Source organism: Diospyros lotus, chromosome 9, assembly GCF_014633365.1.
Source record: "Diospyros lotus cultivar Yz01 chromosome 9, ASM1463336v1, whole genome shotgun sequence".
Lineage (NCBI taxonomy): Eukaryota > Viridiplantae > Streptophyta > Magnoliopsida > Ericales > Ebenaceae > Diospyros > Diospyros lotus.
In genome coordinates this window covers 20,344,220-20,360,085 of record NC_068346.1, presented here as the reverse complement: position 1 = coordinate 20,360,085, position 15,866 = coordinate 20,344,220, and the positions used below count along the sequence as shown (strand labels likewise).

Below are 15,866 nucleotides of genomic sequence, written 5' to 3'. Positions count from 1 at the left end.
TGAATATCATCTATAAAAATCTTAATATTGGAAGATTTATTATTGTTCATGCTCCTCCATAAATAAGTAAACCCTCGTTTCAAAAAAAGTACGTTTTTTATATTGGTATTAATACGGCCTTCAAGTCCTTAATATGCTTATTGTTTGACTTAAATATTGAAGTGTTTGTGTGGGGATTTTTTTACGCCCTCTAACTGTCTTCTCTCCCTTGCAAACTTAGGCAACTCGATGACGATATTTCTAGACACTAAATTTATTATTGTGTTCAAACAATAACAATTGGTGTCATCTATGAGAAATGTCTAAAAAGCCTAAGGCTACCACAATAGTTCTCACACGGTTTCAAGCTGTAGGCAACAAACACGACAAGGAGGGTCTTGACATTGACAACCCTTCTAATCTGAGACTGTGAGAGATTGTTCCATTTGAAATTCCTGGAGCCTTCAAGGTAGTTCCTCAAACTATCCCACTTAGTGGGCATGAAACACTTCAACAACACCATGAAGAAAGCACGAAGGCCCTCTAAGAGATGGCTAGGTTCTTCCAAAGTGCCCTGTCGTAGATTATATTACCCTCTATTTAGGAAAATGAAGCCCAAACCCAAAGAGGTCTTAAGGAGACTGACAAAGGATTGCGGGGGATTGAATGAGGTCTCTGGGAGACCACTTATTCAAGAGTTCCACAAGAGGAGAATCAAGAAAGAAGTCTTCAAGAACCTTCGCAAGAGACTGCTCACCATGAAAGCCCTAAAGACCATCTAAACCAACCTCGGGGAATGCCATTCCAAAATAAAATAGCTCTTCCTCAACCAAATCAATCTAATCTCACTGCCTAAGATGATGAAGATATGAAAATGATAGTAGAACAAGTCTTAGAACAAAAAACGTTAGTGGTTGCGAAAGAAGACTCAGATAGAATGAAAACACCTTTCACCATAGAAATCATGGAGAAACAGTTTTCTCCAAAATTCAAAGTACCCCGAGTTAATTCTTACTCAAGCATGAGAGACCCTCATGATCATATACAAAAACTATGAATCTGTTATAATGCTCTATGGTTGGGAAGACACCATTATGTGTCTAGCCTTTTTGTTAACCTTGACTGACCATGCTCGAATTTGGTTTAACAGCCTCAGCGAGAGGTTTATCTCTTCCTTCAAACAATTATGAAAAGAGTTCATAAAAGTCTTCATCATAAATTGTCAGCGCAAGAAAGACTCTACATATTTACTCAACATCCGATAAGGAAATAAAGAAACTTTAAGACAATTTGTGGATCAATTCAGAAATGCCACCTGGGAAATTCAAGACTTACATGTTGGTATGGCAATCATAACAATGTTTCAAGGTATTAAGTCCACACCGTTGCAAGTCATTGGCCTTAAGCATCCAACATCATTAGCCAAGTTGTTTATGCCGCCAATAAATACATATTGCAAGCTTAAGTAATGAAAGTGGTCATTAGTAGTGAAGAAAAAGATAGGAAGATGAAAGAAAGAGATTCTAATGATTGTGAAGATAAAAGAAAAAAGATAAATCAAGGAAGAATGATGGTCCCTCAAAACTGCAATACAAAAATTACACTCATCTTTCTTTTTGAGCCCCGAGCCCACATCTTGGTAGCATTGAAAGATCTGATCTTCTAAAATTTCCCAGAAGAATGGACCAACCATGGGAAGAGAAACGCCTACTATAGATTCCACAAAACATATGGACACCACATAGACAAGTTTCATGATCTAATGAATCAAATTGAATCCTTGATCAGGAATGGAAGGCTCCAAAGATATGTTCAAACAGAAGACAAAGATAGGAGGAGACATGGAGAAGGTTCAACAACAAGAGAGGAGAAAAAAGACAGAATCTCTCACCAAACAACGAACCAACTAATCAAGTTATCTATGTGATATTAGGGGGAGAAACCATGGCAAGCCACACTTCGTCGTCAAAGAAGGCCTACGACAATAGGCCTATCAATTTAATTCTATGATGCATGTACAAGACAATAAGAAGGCTATCATCTTTACCCTTGCAAATCAAGGAGAATACTGGTAAACAACAACAGCTCAATTAACTTGTTATACTGGAATTGCTTCGAAAAGATGAATATTTCCACGGACTGCTTGAAACTTGTTCACTTTCATCTATTCAATTTCACAGGGGTATCTGTCAATGAAATTCTTGACAACTAACGGAATAGGGAAAGTCTGAGGAAACTAGAGAAAAGCATGAAATTGTTACATTTCCTTTACGAAGAAGAAGAACAAGGATGAAACTCTTACTATAGCAGAACAACTTGTAAACAAACCCTAACCTATGGAGAAATTAGAAGCAATATCCTTACATGAAGATAATATAAAAGCTAGTGTATATGGGGAGTAAATTGCTAGTAGAAACCAAGAAAGAAATAGTAAAATGTCTACAAGAGAATATTGATATCTTCACTTGGACATCGAGGATATGCCTGGGATAGATCCAAAGATAATTTCCCGTTGTTTGAATGTGAATCTCAACATTAAGCCTGTCAAGCAGAAGAAGAAGAATATTGCCACCAGATTGGCAACAAGCTCTTAACAAAGAAATAGACAAATTACTAGATGCAGGGTTCATTCAAGAAGTCTACTATTCTGAATGGTTGGTTAACATTGTAATGGTGCAAAAAGCGAATGGAAAATGGTAAGTCTGCATAGATTTTATTGTCCTGAACAAAGCATGTTTAAAGACTCATATCCGCTATCTAGGATTAACAAACTAGTTAACGAAACATCTGGATATGAATTGTTGAGCTTTCTAGATGTTTTTTTGAGATATTATCGAATTATGATGTATCCACTAGATACATAAAAAACTACCTTTATCAAAGAAAGAACATACTGCTACAAAGTTATGCCATTTGGTTTAAGAAATGTCAGGGCCACATATCAAAGAATGGTTAATAAAGTCTTCAAAGATTTATTGGGGAACACCATCGAAGCATACGTGAATGACATGATCGTAAAAAGTATAAACAACGAGCCTCATGCGGAGAAATTAATACAGGTTGTCAACATTCTTCGAAAGTACAATGTGGCTCAATCCTAGTAAATGTTCAATCGGAGTTCAATCTGAAAAAAATTTGGGCTATATCATAACACAACTAGGCATCAATTTGGATGATATGAAATCCCATCTAGGTTTTGATTTCCTTGATGATATGAAATCCTAGGTGCTTGTTGCAAGTTTGTTGTTGGTGTTAGAGGAGGATCAACAACCACCCAAAGAGAGTGGATTATACACTCTATTTGCAATTAGCCTTAAAGAAATAGATTTTCCTCATCAACCTTCAATTCCTAATATTTCAAATTGGTTTGAAAAGTAAATGATATCATAATATCACCTTGGAGGAGAATTATTCTGAGAATAAATGTTTGCATTCAAGTTTTGATTTCCTTGAGTATCAGAACTCTCAAGTACGTACTTGTTGCAAATTTGCTGCTGGTCGATGTTGAAACCGAGGCCGGCACCTGAGCATCAATTTGGATGTATTTGCAATCAGAAAACATAAACAATCTCTTAATTACCTCATAATATCAAGACACTATATTACTAGCTTGGCATGTTGTAAATAGTTCCCCCCCCCCCCCCCCCCCCCCCCCCTTAAAAGCTAGAGAATGAGAAAATCACTAAAATATGTACTTATTAAGGATCAGTCAATTTTATCTTAAATGTTTGCAACACATATGAATAAACAAAGCAAATATATATATATATATATAATCCGAACAATTAAAGGATCTTATTATATACCATTTCATAACATTACCAAATTGTTATTGTTGGATGTTTGAAATTCATTAGGACTAACGACAGGTCAAGTGTTCACACCCCCAAATGCCCACTCACGTCATCACAAGAAACTTATATATATATATATATAGACAAATAAAATTAATCCTTACTTAGGCATCACAAACGGGGTAAAAATTAGACCTTAAAAAAAACTATTTAAGTCAACTTGAAGGTTACTTGGAACAAATATGGGGATCATCTCTCACTGTAGGACTATCATGTATTCCCTAAGTTCACATTAATACATGAATATCTACAATGTATTATAGGGTTTGTTTACTCCTAGTAAAAAAAAAAAAAGATAGAAAGAAATTTACATTGTGTATGCCCTATACAACCAATAGAAGGACAAGTTATAATGGCATGTAGACGTTTGTCATCTCTAAGATAAGTAAAATTGCTTGCATGTACACCTAAGTTAACATATAACCAAAAAGGAACTGAAAGCATGTCTTCAATGCACAAGCCTCCCCGCTTAATTTATGAGAAATGGGGGAGGCTTGTCTTATATATGCAACCTTAATCTTACTTTGTAAAAAGCTTCTTTTTCATAACTTAGACCTCTAACCCTTTTAGTCATTAAGAAACACTTTACTATTGCTTGCTTCCGAGACTCGTCCTCCTCTATAATTATTGAGATCCAATATATTTAGAAAAATAATGATATATATAGAGATATAACGTGTCATATGTCAAATGATGAATATACAGAGATATAAGATATGCATACAGTATGGAAGACTCTTGTTCTTTGAAATTTGCTCCTCTCCTGGTTGAGGATTGAATGTAGATGATCCTAGACCCCTTGGGTTTGGAGCCTGAAACAAGAGAAAATTAATGCCTTCCTTGTTTGGATATAACAACTGAGGGAGACTTGTGTGGCTGTTATTTTGTTGAGTAAACTAATAATTGGTTTTTGCCAAATGATTGGTTGTCCTTCTTGTGGTTCTAGTCATCAACATTAAAAGAAACAAAAAAAAAATTGTATAGATGCAGAAATAATTTATTGATATTTGTTATACTACTAGCTAGAATCCCAGAAACATAAATCAAAGTTAGAAATAGGAAATTTTAAGCTGATACAATAATAGAACTACATGTATATCAAGTTGTAACACAACTAATTATTTTAAGGAGTCCAAATTGGTAATAAAGATCCAATTCACATAAGTGATACACAAAAATATACTTGTAATAAATCATGGAGTGAGCTCATCTCATAGTCCAGTACTCTTCAAAAAAGCAAGGAGTAATTAAGAATTTAAAAGTACAAAACAAATCATAATAAAGTTGTCATAAACCATAGCTGAGGTCTTGAAGAAAAATACTAAAAGAGAGATAGAGAAAATACTAACAGTTTGTTAAAAGGATGGACTATATTAGTGGTACTCTGTGGGCTATATTTTAGATTATAAAAAACTACTAAAATGACAAAATTACCTTCACCTAAATTACAAGATGACACAACACCCTTCCCTCTTTTTTCTCTCTTTCCTCACCCAGCAACCATGGCCGCCTCCTCTCCAACCTTCCCATGGCTGCCTCCAGTAATCATCGATCGTCCTTGTTGCCTTACCGTCTCGCCTCACTGACTTGTGCTGCCTCGCCTCGCCCACACCGACTACCACTGAGGATGGCTGCGAGGTGACGACCGCGACAGGATGGTAGTGATAGTCGATTGCTAGAAGCGGCCATGGGAAGAGGGGAGAGAGGAAGAAGAGGGAAGGGCATTATATAATTTTGCAATTTGAGTGAATGTAATTTTGTTATTTTAACTCTTTTTGGTAGTTCAAAGTGTAACCCAATGAGTACCAATAGCATAATTCTTGTTAATATCAATGTGTAGATATGAACTCATTGTTGATAAGATTTTAGAACCAGTAACACAAATTGATAATAGAAGTTATATCACAATTACTCAAACCAATCTTGAATTTATAAACACAACAATCCAGTAGATTTGTTATGTAACACAAACAAGGATATGCAGTTCGGCAGTATAAGAATCTGTGCAACTTCTTATCAAAATCTGTCTTTTTAATCTTCTAGGAGAAGGTTTGTATACTTGTTACAGACATAGGAAGCATTCTTAACAAAAACAAAAATATGTAATCTTACAATTCAAAAAGAGAGAAATCTATTCGACTTATTCATTAGAATACATTAATTGGGTGATGAATTGTTAATAACAACTTTCTTAAGAATATATGATAGACCAAACGTAATTTTTTTTTGGGGGGTCTATAAAGAAAACTTAACAACTGTAAGTTTCTAAGGTTACATCAATGGAATAATGGTGGCTTGGTAGTTATAAAAGCTGTATTTTTGTATAATGGATCAAAACTAAACTCATGCTAAAATCACATTTCCTTTATCTCATCTTTTATGAAGTTGGAATCAACTCTCAGTCATAACTAAGTCTATACACAAAACAACCTCATCAATAACCATTACTAATACTTGAATAAATGTCTTAGATCACTAAATGTATTTTATAATGCATGCATGACTTTTAGAACTAGGAAATGTCATTATAGACTATCATGGTCAAAATTTGTACTAGAAGTGTGGTGAGTAGATGAAATAGAGGAATTCCCAATAATAGTTAAGGGAATTGTGCTATGGTGTTAGATTCGACCCCTTAGCATGAACTTGTTAGTATTAGTGTTTTAATGCTAGATTTAAATGATATCTGGTATGAATGTTAGATCTAATTATATAATCTTATTTATTATTTAAATGGTCATATCTTCATTTATAACTCTTTAATTGTATATGAATAAGTTCCTAGATATCTTTATAATTTTATTCTTAAGCTGTTAAGAATATGTGATACAAATCTATAACATATGATTTCTTAAAAGTATTCCTAATCCTAAAATTTCTCAGAAAGTGATTATGATTAATCGATTCTAGACTACCACATGGGCTACTACATTTGATTAATATGATATAATAAAGGATTGTGAGTTATATGTTATATTGTATAAGATGCGGATATTAGACAAATGGGTAGATGTTAGTTGAATATTTACTAAATGTGACACTTGAAATAATTTACATGGTTGTGAGAATTAATGATTTGTTACTGGATTTCAATTATATATCTATCCTCAGATCGGAGGCAACACGGTTGTCATGTTCACTAGTGTTGGAGATTTTCCATTGAGCGAAATCATCCAAAGTGAGAGGTGGGAATGTTTTTTGTGTGATCTCTGTGCAATGATGTATGGAGACAAGTGATTGTTGATGAGATCCATTGACCTCCAATGTGAGGTGAACATCCTATACAATTTCAATTGGTTGGTGATTGTAAAAATATTTGACCAAGGTACGCACAATCAAAAAATGGGTTTTTGATATCGAAAGGAGTTTTGATATCGAAAAATGAGTTTTTGATATCGAAAAGAGTTCTAATATGTCATCTTGATCATCTCAAACTGGAGTTCTATGAGTTTAGTCAATCCATAGTTCTTACTAAATTAGGATGTTAGTGGAAACATTATAGTATATGGTAATAGAAAGCCCTAAATAGGTTTATTTGAAATATGGCTTCATTGTTGATATGGTCATTTTGAGCTATTGGTAGATGTTACTTAGAACCTTTTCGATATGCTTTGAGGAGATGAAAAGATTTTCATAATAGATCGAAGTTTTCGATTAGCATCAAAAAATTTGACGTGTCTCAATTGATATTTAGTTATGAACTTAAAAGATCACACCCTAAGAAGATATAGCACTGGATTAGTAAATCTGAGTTGAAAGACTATTCTTTTATCATTAAAAGTTAGTAGAAATTAAATCACTATTAAGAATTATTAATTAATCAAAATATCATTAAGGGTGCATTTGATAGGGGTGAAAAATGAGGGTGGAATTCGAATTCCATCTAAATTTCAAGAAATTCTATCAAACAGCTTTTCAATTTCATGAATTTCGAATTCTATTTTAGTTCAAAAAGTGAAGATTTTCCTTAAAATCAAAGAATTGAAATTCCTAGGGGTTAGGGTGAGAATTGAAATTCCATGAAATTTGAATTTCACTCTCATTTTTCATCTTTATCAAATGCACCTTAAGTGTTCATGAAATATTTAACGGGATAACATAAATAAAAAAAGTTTCTTGTATAATATTAATGTTTATAATTATTATACATATTATATATTATGTATAAGGATTAATATATATATATATATATATATATAAATAAGAGGAGGCAAAATTGGGTTCTTGGAGAAGCCAATTCGGCAGAGGTGGCAGAGGCGCAATCATGCGCCTGGAGAAGCAATTGAGTGGGTGGGACTAGATTTTTTGGTCCATGCCTTCTCTGCCATTTTATTCTTCCTTTTCTTCATCCGTGCGATATACATATACATATAGATATAGATCAGATCTGGGCGCACCTGCTGGCCTCGTCTTCTTGGTCTTCGCCCCGATCTGCTTCGTTCTTCTCCGCCTTCTCTCGGTCGGTAATTCACACACACGCGCACATATCAGGGCCGGCTTAAAAGTTGTTGGCCCATAATTATTTCAGTGATTTTTTAATAAAATAAAAAAATAATAAAAATTATTAAAAAATTATTTTTTTGACCTCTTGAGATATAAAATTATTAATTAAATTTTTATATTTAAGTTTAAAAAGTAAATTTTTTTAATTGATTGTCAAATTACTTAATTTTTGTTGTTACATTGCTTTTCTCTCATATTGTCAACTTATCAAGTTATTCAAATGTTAATTGTCAAATAGTCTAATGCGTGTGCGACAGGTAGCAAGCAGCAACCTACAAGATAGCTCCCTCCCCCTCTTTCTCTTTCTTCTTCTCTTTCTCTCCCACTGTCTCACATGACCAATGATTGGACCGATTTTGCCATCTATCGTGATTGATGATCATCTTTAAAGATGCCATCGCTCTCTCCATCGTCTTTAAAGGCCCTAACTGAACCATGTGAACGTCTTTCGTGAGTGGACCACGTCTCCTGGTCTCCTAGGTTGGCGTCTCCTAGTCCTCTCCTAGCTCTCATCGACGTCTTCTCCTGTTGCCATCGACGTCTTCTAGTAGTGGTTGGTCTTTTCTTTTGCCTACGGCCTCTCTCTCTCTGGCATCTCCTCCGGCATCTCTTTCTCTCCCTCCAATGATGCCTCTTTCAACATCTTCTTCGGCTTCTCTCTTTTTTTTTTTTTCAGCATCTCTTGTCGTTTGTTTTTCCTTCTAGTATTTTCATTTTTTTTTTTTGGGGGGAGGGGGGGGCCTTAGGCATAGACCTTAGTGGCCTATGCCTTGAGCCAGCCTTTACACACACACAAACAGATATTAATAAGGAGAAACAGTAGTGCATTAGGCAACAAAGACGAAGCTTTCATTTTCCTTCTTTCTTCCATTCGACCATATATATATTTGATATATCTAGTGCATCTGAAGCTACTTTCTTCATATATCATATGTTGGAAAAATGGGCAGAGGTGGATAGTTGGTGTATGATGATAGAGATCTCAGGTATGGCCATGTTGGCCAATTTAAATTTTTTTGTACACATCAGATGTGAGCAGCGAAATCAATTACAAGCGCCATATACACAAATTATGTATTTAAGTAACACGCATATTCATCATATGAATATAAATACACACATACATGTAGGTCGATGTAGGGCTGGTACAGAAACTATTTTTGAATTGAAATCGTTCCACCTCATATTGTGGTGGTCTTAGTTGATCCACATTAAGTACGTTATCCGGTATCGTTCCGGTTTCCTTTTCTTAAGCTAGACAGAGAGGTTCTCATACCGTAATCGTGTCTTTAATTTTTCGCGTAACAATTACGCATACTAAATGTAATACCCTTGATAAGTTATGATAAAATTATCAATTTAGAGAATATTGGTATATGGAAAATTCTATAATTGCCCTTGAATTAATGAGAAGACACATAATAGATAGGATGCTTTAGGAGGGGCAAAACGATAACTTGGAGTTTCATCCCATAAAAGGGTAAATTATTTTTGGAGAAATTATTTACATTGGAGAATTGATTTTTGGAGAATTTAATTCTTGTTTAAATGCATGGATAATTAGAAATTAAAATGGAAGCCAAGTAGATTAGATTTGTGACACTTGGCAAAATCTCATGGAATGAGATTTAATTAAATTTGGGAATAAGAAATAATTTGATTAAGTGTAATTGGTGACACTTGGCATGATCTTATGAAACAAGAGTGATTTAAAGAAATTCAAAAAGAAAAAGAAAATTAGTCTCTCAAGCATTAAATGAGAGCCATTATGGAGAGAATTAAAAAAAATTCCATATTAAATGAAAATTAGTCATGCATTTATGTGGAAAATTTGTGGATTTAATTAAATGCCAAAGTAAATTGAATTAGGTCTTTCAAGAGCAATTTAAATAAAATCAAAAAGAAAATATATTAGTCTCCATTAAATGCTTGAAAAGTTATGAATTTAAATTAAATGAAAAATGAAGAAATTAGTCAATCTTGAAATTAGTCATTATTTATTAATTTTGAAAATGGGAGAATTATGGGAATTAGAGATTGATTCAATGGTTGAAGATTTAATCTCCAAAGAAAATCAAAGGTTGAGATTTAAAGAGACTAAGTCTCTTGGATTGTGTTTCTTTAGAGACTAGAGATGAGTTCTCTTAAAATCAATGGCTAAGATTGAGGATTAGGAGAAACACAAGGATTGTACTTGTATTGGAGGGTTGAGATTGAGTCTCTTAAATTAAAGAAAAACCAATGGCTAAGATGTAATCTTGAGTTTTGGCATGGATTGAGTAGGAAATTTCTATAAATAGGGAGTTGAAATTTTTGTGCAAGGTTTTTCCACATATTAAGAGAAAGAGAGTAAGAAGAAGTTTAAGAGAAGGAAGAAGAAAGGCAAGCAAGATGTAAGCCTTAGTTTAAATTTCTTCAAGTGTGTAGGAAAGTTTTCATTCTCCATTCATTCTTTAGTCTTAAAGATCTCTAATGTTTTAAGGATATTTTCTTAAGGTGATTAAAAGCCAAAGAGAGAGTCTTGGCAAGTGGGCTTCAAGGAAAGAGGTAAGGGATAACCCCAAGTGGTGGGGTTTTGCTTGCATATGTACATGTTTTGAATGAGTTGCATGTAATGGTCTTATTGCATGTTTTGTGTTCTAGTGGACCTATGGTCATAAGGTGGACTAGTGATGAGAGAGGGGTTGGTTGGTGCTTTAACCTAAGTGGTTATGAGGGCATGGAGGACTACACATAATATGCATTGCATTTGCATTACATGTTTATATGCTCATGTTACATTTACATTTGCATAGCACCCTTACTGAGCATTGGTTCATAAGGTCCTTTGACCTCTATGTAGGTGGAGAATCATCTAAGGGAAAAAGAGTTTTGGAAGGTTAAAAGTAATGAAGAAAGGAGAAATGCATGTGAAGTGTATGTATTTTGTGGGTTTAGTGAGTAATGTTGTATTTATTTTAGTTAAATATGTAATGAATGCTTAATATGGTTGTATAGTGGCAATCTTGAATGTTTTGGAAGCCATTTGTAGTGTAAAAGCATTTTGAAAAATTTGGGTTTTAACAGAAAAAAAAAAAATTTGAAAAAAAAAATAAGGAGAGGCATTGTGCTGGGCGCAGCCAGGGGCACGCTTGGGCGCGGCTGGCGCGGCCGTGCGCAGCAGGTGCCTGTGGGCGGCCAGCGCTGGGGGCGCAGCTAGTGCTGCCCCCCTGCTGCTGTTTGAGTCTTCTATTTTATTTTTTTTATTTTCTATTTATTTAAATATAATATGCTATTTTGAAAATTCTGAAATAAATTATGTTTAAATAAATAAATAAAGAAGTATTTTAGCCTCCAAATTAATTATTAAGTTAATATAAAATTTGAGTCAATTGTGAGAAAATTTCTATATTTTGAAAAATTAAATAATGGAGTATTTTCCTTAAATTTTGAAATTGGATGAGAATGTCTTGAGGTTTGTATTTCAAAAATTAATTTCCTAAGGATTGGAAAATTATGGTTTTTGAAATAATTAAAAAAGAAAAATCAATGGAGAATTGATAAGGGAAATTTTATTAAATTTTTTCAAAGAAATATTAATCCAAATATTTTCTAAAGGAATTGAAGTGAGAAAATGGGTTAATAGTTGGGGCAAAGAAAAATTATTTTCTTATAATTAAGGCCTTATGCCATAATTTATTTGAAGCTGGTGAGTTAGTTTATTTCTCTCGATCCTGAGAAGTCATCTTTAGCTCTTCATTAAAGAGCTTGAGAAGGGGTGACACTTGTGAGGTTTCGGGTTTTATTTTCGCGGGTCGTTTTGATAATTCCCGGACCCTTGAGTGGAGTGAAGAGAGGGCAAAGCCTAGTTCCCACCTAGGTTGTTTCCCGTTGAAACATAGACGTCTCTTCATCTTTGCCCTAGCGTGTGAATAGTAAGTTGGCTATTCGTGAGTAACACCTATAGGTGGGAGCGGGGCGTTACACTAAATTTATAGCAACAGTAGAAATTAACATAAACAAAAGCAGAAGGAGATAACAGCATAAAGCAGTAAATGCTACTTCTCCCAATTTTAATCTGCCTGCAATCAGGCATCGCTAAGACCTTAGCCTCCCCCAATTTTAAGCCACGTGGTGCTTAATTGGGCTGGATGAGTGGCACTGAAAGTTAACTTTCCAAATGCAAAAGTCGACTTTCATCGCCTTGAAAGTCGACTTCAGCCATAGGAAAGTCGACTCTCCAAACTAGCAAGTCAATATTTGACCCATCAATCCCTGAGATACTTTGGTGGCAAGATGTCGATACCAGACGTGACATTATATGGTAACTGACTTTCTAGGTTCACTACCCACTAGCAATCAAATAGCACTGAAACCCCTTTCGATATCGGTCAACCCTTGACTCATCATCAGAATCTCTCCATATCCCGATGACAATCCAAGAGTTTTTGAATAATGCCTATCTATAATTTAGGACAGTATAGGTTGCAATGAAGTCTCACTTCAAGTGAACCTATTATAACTAACGATTACCATATGTTATAATCATTCCATCACCTAACATCCCGATTGAGTGAGGGTCATGTAGTGATAAACTCATAAACTCAGTAACTATGTGTTTGACCACCTCAGTGTGACTAGATGACACCTTAGGAAACTCCTTTCCTGATATTCAATATATCTTGGTCAAGGACTGCCCTGTCATACTAACAATAGATCACATAGGACGTTCACCCCTGGTCAAAGTGACAGATTCTATCCCTAACACTTGTCTCCATATACCAGCAATACAGAACCACATAGATAAACCTCTCCACCTCCTAATTGGATGGTTTAGTTCATTAGCAAATCTTGCACGCCACTATACAAAACAGTTATGCTGGCTCAAATCCGAGGATCAATGCATCATCTTAACCTAATGACAAGATCATTATCCACCATGCCATCTGCTCTGTCATCGACGTCACATTCGACTAATTGTTCCCCAACAACCACCCACAAGTCTACTAGTGATATCTCATGTCACGTGGCGTGTGTGACACGACCCTCTTATTAGTATCTTATATTGAACGAGGCAGTAACCCTTATGTTAGTTCATACTTGATTAATCAGACTCTCCATCCAAATAATCTAAGGATTAGGAATAATTTCAAAAATCTTGTTACCTAAGAATCCTGTCACACAGTCTCAACTTCTTGAGTATAAGATTTTCAAATAAAAAATCTAGGGACTCATTCGTGTTAAACTGGAGAGTTTATGAATGAAGAAGCTTGTCTTTTATAAATATATACAAAGATATAATAAATGTGACCAGTTACACGCCTGCTAGATGTCATCCAAATATAGCATTAAGGCACACAATATTAACAATCTTCCACTTGCTCTAATACTAATTTATATCACATGTACATATAGTGCTTCACCATTTACAGGTACTAGATTCCCGTCCTCTCAAGATGCTTGTCCAGTTGTGATCGAGTCATAGACTTGATGAGTGGGTCAATAACATTGTCTGCTAAATTTATTCGCTACAGCTACACGTCTCCACGTGCTATAATCTCTCGAATCAAATGAAATCGACGTTAAATGTGTTTGAACTTTTGATGAGACTGTTCCTTAGCCTGAGCAATAGTGTAACGACCCGTTCCCACTTTACGAGCGCTACAGGGGAATAATCACCCGGATTACTCACCCAGCATACCACAACTGAAGGGTTGGACTATGTTTCAACAGGAAACATCATAGGTGAGAATTAGGCTTCGTCCTTCCCTTCACTCCACACGAGGAATCGGTCCCAAACACAGACAAGAAAACACAGCGGACCGGGACCTGAAACTCGAGTGAGCTTCACCTTTCTTCAGCTCGCCTCATCGCAAGCCAAATGTGACCTAGACACAAAGCTAGCACAACAAACATCCAATTAGTACTGGGGATTTACAGGAACATACCCTTTTGATCCTTACCTGATCCGAGACTCGGCTCCACTACTAAAGCCATATGCACCAAGCAATCTCACAATTCATCACACCATAATGATTACAACAACTAGATACTAACCCGAGCCCAACAACATATTCATTCACATACAAAGGTATAAATACATACCACCACATGAAAACATATAAGAGATAATACAATACACAAACTCGGGCAACACCGCTAGTTGCCACAACCTCCCGGCACCATCCTTGCTTGCAACTGGGCTTGCACATCTACAACACGAGGTAAAACCTCATGAGTCATAAAGACTCAGTAAGGGTGCAATGCATAAGTAAATGAAGCATGAGAGAGCATATAATGCAAAATGCAATACAAATTGGTAGTCTTCCATGCCCTCATAACCTCCATAGGTTGAGGCATTGTCCAACCCTTCCCACCACTAGTCTTCCATATGGCCATAGGTACACTAGAACACATGTCATGCAAATGTGACCACTACATGCAACTCATAAATAAACACTTACAAATGCAAGCAAAACCCCACCACTTGGGGCATCCCTTACCTGGCTCGAAGCCTCTCTTGCCATGAGCACGAACTCCACTTGAACTCCGAGCTCCTCTAGAATCACCGTCCCCTCGGTCGAACCTAGATACCAATCAAACCAAAAACCCCAAAATTCATAAATTAAACTAGGGGTTCGATTTCGCCACACTCCGAAAAACCACCCGACAACAACTCAACCAAACAACCCAACCACAGGTTTAATCCAACCAAAACTTATTCCACATTATCTCAAATAATGGAAATTAATTTGAAAATAAATTTAATTAATTACCTTAGCCAATTTAGGGATAAATTCGACAAATCACCCACATCGGAGTTACCCATTCGACTGCCCTCATGCGCCCAAATTGCGTTTCTAAGTCTCTGGCATGCTCCTCATGCCCCCAAATAATTTCTGGATTTTTCCTAATTTGTTTTAGAATTTTTAGCTATTTTTCTGCATTTTTCCTCCTTTATTTTCTCCATTTCCCTTTATTTTATTCTTTTCTTTTTAGTTTTCTTTTCCTTCTCTTCTTCTCCATCTTCTCTCCTGCGCACCTTCTTCCTCATTGCTCATTCTTCTTCCTCTTTTCTTCACCATGCATAGCCACTAGCCGCGCACGCTGTTGCCGGTCCGCTCACCTCCGCCGACCACTCCTCGACGCCACGCAACTGCCAGCCACCGCTGCCTTTAGACGCGACCCACCGCGGCCCAGCTTTCCGTGCACAACAGCCGCACTCGCGAGCTGCCATGGCCGATCGACATTGCCTCTAGTTCCCACCACTGATGCCACCGGGCGCTGCTGCTTAAGCCAACGCCGACCACCGCTACAAGCGCCGCCTCAGCCGTGAGCCCTCGCCAGCCTCTATCCCGACCTCCTGAAGCTCGCCACTGTTGCTAATGCGTCGGCCATGGCCATTGCTCCAAGCGGCCACCGCTGCCAGCCACTGCGGTCGCTTCAGGCCGCTTTCAACCGGCCACCTCTCCCTCACGATCTCTCTCTCTCTCAATGCTTAGGCCCAGCTCTGCCTCTCTCTTCTCTGCCCTCACAAGCTCTCTTCTCCCT

General features: G+C 36.2%; 1 protein-coding gene across 1 annotated transcript; it reads right to left on the bottom strand.

Moving 5' to 3' along the window:
- Nucleotides 1–2,272: 2,272 nt before the first annotated feature.
- On the bottom strand, nt 2,273–15,552 carry LOC127809289 (uncharacterized). The gene is made up of 4 exons (XM_052348053.1): nt 15,442–15,552; nt 4,558–4,645; nt 3,376–3,502; nt 2,273–2,520 (listed from the first exon to the last, which is right to left on the bottom strand). Exons 1-4 carry the CDS (start codon nt 15,550–15,552, stop codon nt 2,340–2,342), a joined length of 507 nt encoding a protein of 168 aa, XP_052204013.1. The 3' UTR covers nt 2,273–2,339.
- Between the last annotated feature and the right edge of the window lie 314 nt (nt 15,553–15,866).

What these genes read in the sequence shown, in the direction of transcription:
- LOC127809289 (XM_052348053.1), bottom strand. Translation starts at nt 15,552, where the DNA reads ATGGCAGCTCGCGAGTGCGGCTGTTGTGCACGGAAAGCTGGGCCGCGG. An exon ending in TCGAGGAGTGGTCGGCGGAG is followed by an intron (nt 4,646 to 15,441) that starts GTGAGCGGACCG and finishes CTCTTGTTTCAG; the next exon opens with GCTCCAAACCCAAGGGGTCT. An exon ending in CAGAATAATTCTCCTCCAAG is followed by an intron (nt 2,521 to 3,375) that starts GTGATATTATGA and finishes TCTGCTTGACAG; the next exon opens with GCTTAATGTTGAGATTCACA.